The 6,022-nt window shown below is 30.7% G+C and overlaps 1 protein-coding gene across 1 annotated transcript; it reads right to left on the reverse strand.

Moving 5' to 3' along the window:
• Nucleotides 1-3,269: 3,269 nt before the first annotated feature.
• LOC112705103 (transcription factor RSL3-like) lies at nt 3,270-4,966 on the reverse strand. The gene is made up of 5 exons (XM_025755961.1): nt 4,838-4,966; nt 3,920-4,147; nt 3,766-3,831; nt 3,441-3,506; nt 3,270-3,362 (listed from the first exon to the last, which is right to left on the reverse strand). Exons 1-5 carry the CDS (start codon nt 4,964-4,966, stop codon nt 3,270-3,272), a joined length of 582 nt encoding a protein of 193 aa, XP_025611746.1.
• Nucleotides 4,967-6,022: the final 1,056 nt, after the last annotated feature.

The following is a 6,022-nucleotide window of genomic DNA, read 5'->3' on the forward strand; positions in this document are numbered from 1 at the left end:
TGAGAGGCAGGCTCGGCGAGCTCGTCGAGGTTCGGCGACGAGGAGGCGGGCTCAACGCGGTGGTGGTCGCGGCTGCTGAGGAGCGCTGCTGGGTGGCGAATGAGGAGCGCTGCTGGAATCTGGTGCTTGGTGAGCGGTGGCAATGGTGGCCTTGGTGGATGAGGGGGGAAGAAAGGGGCTGGGAGCTTCGGGGGTTTGGTGGGTGGCTGATTGATTAGGGTTAGGTTGGTTAAGGTTAGTGGTTAACGCGTTCCCCCCGCCCCCTTTTTTTTTTTTTAAATAGCCAAAACGACGTCGTTTGGCTTATGAATTTCCAAACCATTGAACTGCAAAAAAATCGGACAGTTCTTCCGGTTCGCCGGTTAACCGCCGGTTCGACTGATTTTTTCCCCGATTCTTTGCCATTCGATTTTGGAGGTTACCCGGACCGGTTAGGTAACCGGTTCCCAGTTTTTCTAGTTGAACTGGCCGGTCCGGTCCGGTTTTCAGAACCATGATACTTATAGAACATTTCTCTAACATATATCTTTAGGCAACTACTCAAATGAAGATGGCAAAAACATCTTTTCATGAAGATGCTTTGTTTAAAAGTGTGATTTATTTATTTAGCCACACTTTAAACAAAGACAACACTTTTATAAATATCAAAATCTAACCATCCAATCCATCATCCAAGGATCAAAAGAGAATATTTTCACATAAAGACAATTATAAAATCTTCATTGTAGTATCCACTATATCCTTAAACTACATATATATAAATTTATAATGTTGTTATGGGACAGTCGGACACACAGCAGCACATGGTTTGGTGAATGATGGGCGTGGCATAGGAATCAGCACAGGTTACCCCACGCCCAAGGGCCAAGCCCGCTCATATCATTATCAAATTTCTTAATCTCTTGCCTTTTTTATTTTTTAATTTTTATTAATTAAATAGTAAAATCAAAATGAATGCGAAATTCTATAAAAAAAAATTTTAAGTATACTATTATACTGATATATTAGTGATCTTAATTATATATATTATATATAATTTTTAATAATTAAGATCAACAGTTAAATTAACTGCTGATATGATAATATACTTAAAACTTTTCCAATTCTATATACTAGTAGAGTACTAGAGTTATTTAGCTGAACATGAAGAAGAGAGAGGCCATCGAGTTGAAGTGAAAAGCTGGAAGCTATGGGCAAAATCTTATGGGACCATAGTCGGGGTGGAACCCAAGGTAAGATTTAGTGAATTGGATTAAATACGGAAATAGATCCTCTCCAATTTTTTTTTATTGGAGATGATCTACTCTCACTAAATACTAGGTACAATGTACTTTTACTTTTAAGTCTAAGGATTTGGTACGAGGAAATACGCCCCCTCTCCATTTCAACATCTTCCAATTTAGCCAGGGGCCTCATTTATTTATCCTATATTTGGAGGAAAAGAATTTGGGAGAAAAAAAATGCAAAAGAAGGAAAATAATGAAAAATAAGTTTTTTTTTTATTGCATAAGAAGAGAAATTAGGTGGAAGAAAAAAAAAATGACGTAGTGTTTACAAATTACATGTCAAAATTTTTCTCTCAATCATAATATAAGGAAAAATGATGAAAAATTAATAAATTATAAATTTATTCTTTGTGTAATATAAAAAAATAATAATAAATTATAATTTATATATAATATAAATAAGGATATTAATCTAATTTTATTTTATTATATTTTTTTATTTAAATAAAAAAATTTATTTTTTTAATAATTTTTTCTTCATCCAAATTAGACGCAAAAAATTTCATTTTTTAATTTTTTTCTTATCTTTTTTCTATTTTTTTCTTATTTTTCATCTTACATCCATTTTTTTTATTTAATTTAATTTTTTATATTATTAAATTAATTTTTTTCTATAAATAGGGAGGGGTTCGTTTGGTTTAACGTACCAAACACAGGTGAAAAAAAGTGTGAATAATTCTCAAAAAATTATAGTGTATAGATTTATACATTGAGAATATTTTTTGAATATTATCTTTATTATTCTTTAGTACCATAATTATCATAAAATTGTAGTATTTAAATAAAAAATCTCATTAAAAAATACTATATATACCTCTTGAGTGTATAAAAATGTAGAAAGAATATTGTATAATTCCAAATATAGCAGTATTTCTGTTGGAGTTTGATGCGTAGTTTTTATTCAATTTTAAGATTTTTCACGTTAAATATTTGTGCAAGTACTATTCATACTGTACAATATTATTTATAGATATATATACATACTGTTTGTATATACAGGTATCCGTATTATACTGTAATATATACGGTAACTGTTGATCTATATGATTATTATTAATTTATACGGTTATTATTTACAAATACGTTTTTTTATTTATATTTTTGGTTGCGCTGTGCATGTTGGCAGATTTAGGGTTTGTTTTGGTAAATGTTTAAGAAAAAAATTTTTTGAGTTATATTTTTTTAAAATTTTGTAAAAAAATAAAAGTAATTTTATGTTTGGGTATTTTATGCAAAAAAATCTTTTTATTTATCAGTTATGTTTGAGTATAACAATATAAAAATATTTTTTTATTTATTTATTATATGAAAAATATCTTTTTTTAAGGAAAAATATCTTTTAAAAAAAGATGTAAATTACATCTTCTCAAAAAAAGATATTTTTTATTTTTCTAATGCTTTTACTTTTACTATTAGAAATTTGCCAAATACGCTAAAAACTAAAAAAATCTTTTTTTACTAAAAAAATATTTTTTTAATCAAAATAATGACGTCCAAACAAGTATTAATTCTGCTAAAGTTGCTTCTGTATCTATCGTCATATTTAGACTTATCGTCCAAACAAGTATTAAATAGTATAGTGTCTTTATACTCATTTAAAAAGTACAGATTTAGAATTTCAAAACTTAAAAAAAATGTTAGTCAATTTATTACTGAAACAATAACGTCGTCAATTATTAATACATTTTATTTTTGTGTACGATATGATACTTTCCTCAACTCCTGGGTGCCTCTGTGATTTTTCATTCGTTCAGTTGCATGTACAAAAGTGTTTGGGTAGGAATTTTTTTTTTCTCTCTTTTATGAATTTAAGGAGGCTGCACATAATCGATTGAAGTGAGAGCACACATCATAGTACTGTATAACTGTGATCTCTACCTTTTTGTTTGGTACAACAAAAAATGTGATAAAATAATCTGGCAAGAAGGCATTTTGGATTGTTGAAGAAGATCATCATCAGGTAATAATTGCGATGGAGTAGTATTAATGTTGTTGAGGAGATAGATTGATGAGTCCAATGTCAAATCCATTATAAGCTATCGGAGCGTACATCCACAAATCATCAGAGCTCAAAAGCTACATATATATATGTGAATTTCTAATGAGAATGAGAAACTAATGACAATCAATTCAAGTTTATGATAGGAATATTACCTTAATCTGTAGCTGCAAAAATTTCACGTAATGCACTGCTTCTTCTAGCATTGTGCTTATATCAACCTGTGTATATAAATATAATATGGTCATCATGATTGATAAAATTACGTTTCTCATAGATAATATAAGATCAATCATATTAAGTATACATTAAAGATGAGTTACTGAATCAGACATTCGAATAGGATACATATTAGAATATAAAATACATATTAAAAATGAACGAAAACAACACATAATTTTTTGAGTTTAGGTACAACTTTTTATATACAATATATGTACACATGGGATACACAACAACTGATTTAATAATTATAATTACCTTTGTTCCATTGGGAACAAGACTCTGTAGAGTTCTTAGTCTCTCATTAATCCTCTCTCTTCTCCTCTGCAACATTCACAAGTAATAATGAATATATATATATATATTGAATTGGAAAAAATTAAGTTATATGTGATCATTTAGTATTAATTACCCTTGCATAAAGGCTTTGAGGATCTGTTGCTGATCCTCTAGTAACTCTTGTCTTCCCATTTGAGTTCAATACTGAAGAAGTAGCTCCTCCACTATTCTCCTCCTTATTATAATTATTAGTGCCATTATCATCTTCTAAAGCGGTATAATTATCATTACTTTCTTCTATTTCTTTCCCATTACTCTCCACCTTCTGCTTCTTCTTGTTCCCTACTGCATTATCCTTCCTCTGATGAATTTCCAAACTCTTATGTTAAGAACACCCAACAGCTATATATTTGGGATGGTCGTTATTATTAGGATGGTTATCGTGATTATACAATTTTAACATCATTTTAAAAAATACTGCTAAAATTAAAGTAATATGATTTTCTAATTTAAAAGATAAAAATAAAAAATAATGTAAAAATATAAAAAAAATTATCTTAATTTTAACAATACTTTTTAAATGTTGTTAGAGTTATATAACCACCATATTATATACGATAAAGTACTTGTTTGGGCGTCGTTAAATTGATGGAAAAAAATCTTTTTTAATAAAAAAAGAGTTTTTATTATTTTTTAATGTGTTTGACAAATTTTTAATAATAAAAATAAAAGTACTAGAAAAATAAAAAAAAACATATTTTTTAAGAAATTATAATTTACATCTTTTAAAAAAAAAATTTCTAAAAGAATGTTTTTCACATAATAAATAAAAAAAAATTTTATTTATTTTATCTAAACATAATTGATAAATAAAAAAATCTTTTCAAATAAGATATTCAAACATAAAATCACTTTTAATTTTATAAAAAAATTTTAAAAAAATATCATTAAATTTTTTTTTTCGAAAATGACGGTTCCAAACAAGTCTAAATTCAAGGAGCTATTAAGTTCAAATTAACTAAGAGCTTACATCTTTTGAATAAACACGAACCTTTTTCTTGTTATCTAGTGGCAATTCAAGATTTTCACTTGTCTCATCATCTTCATTCATTGTGACATGTTCAGCAACGGTATGTGAAGAAGGAACAAAAACCCCATCATGGTTTTTCTCATTATCCATCATCATCATCATCATGTGAAAGTGAAAATCATTATCAAATATGTTATTACTACTCTCTTGACAAATATACTGCAAATTAGGGGTGGGAGAAAACATGGATTCAATTTCTGTGTTCCCATCTTCTTCAATTGAAAATATTCTGTAAATGCAATCCCATTCTCCTTCAGGGAAGGCTCCAACACCAACAGCTTCCTATACAGAGTATGAAAGAATAGGAAGGTTAAGAATGTTAGAGAGAGAAAGAGGTAGAGAGAGAGTGTGGGTGGGAAACACTGAGAGGGGTAGCTATAGGAATCAGGTTAAGGATCCTAGGGTTTGGAACAGAGAAGAGTATCGTCGATTGGAAAATGAATCGTTCTCGATTTTCTTGGATAATCTACTAGAGGACATCTCGAAGAGAGAATTGTAACAGTTGTTCAAGTGGACTGGCCGCATAAATGACATATACCTCTCACGGAAACAAAAAAGGGGTACGATCTACATGTTTGCGTTCATACGATACACTACAAAGGGAGGAGCGGTGAAAGCTATAACTGAAATGAATCGTATGAAGCTGAGAGGAAAGGAGGTGTTTGTAGGAGAAGCAAAGTACAGGAGATCTGTGGCTACGAAAGACATGAAGAAGATACAGATAGCAGATGACAAGCGAAATGACATGATCCGCCAACCTCTACGAGAATGCAAGCCTGCTCAGATAATACCATCTAGCAGCCCTGAAGAGGTATTCAAAGGGAAAAAGATCCAAGGTCCACATGAAAATGGATGGACGAAGAAACTGGAAGTGGCCGTGGCGAAAGGAAATTTAGACTGGCTACAGAAAAGTATTATAGGTGGTACGACGAAGGCCATTGACTTTAGGACACTAGAGGGCATGGTTGAGAAGATGTTCCCTCAAGTAGTTCAAGTTCGTGAAATGGGAGCGTATAAAGCAATGTTGACCTTTGACAGCCTGCTGAACGCTGAAGAGACGTACACGTTTAAAATGAATAGCCTACTGCAGCTGTTTCATACCGTATGGCGGTGGGATGAATCAGAAAGAAGTGAATCTCGCAGGGT

Source organism: Arachis hypogaea, chromosome 8 (assembly GCF_003086295.3).
Source record: "Arachis hypogaea cultivar Tifrunner chromosome 8, arahy.Tifrunner.gnm2.J5K5, whole genome shotgun sequence".
Classification (NCBI taxonomy): domain Eukaryota; kingdom Viridiplantae; phylum Streptophyta; class Magnoliopsida; order Fabales; family Fabaceae; genus Arachis; species Arachis hypogaea.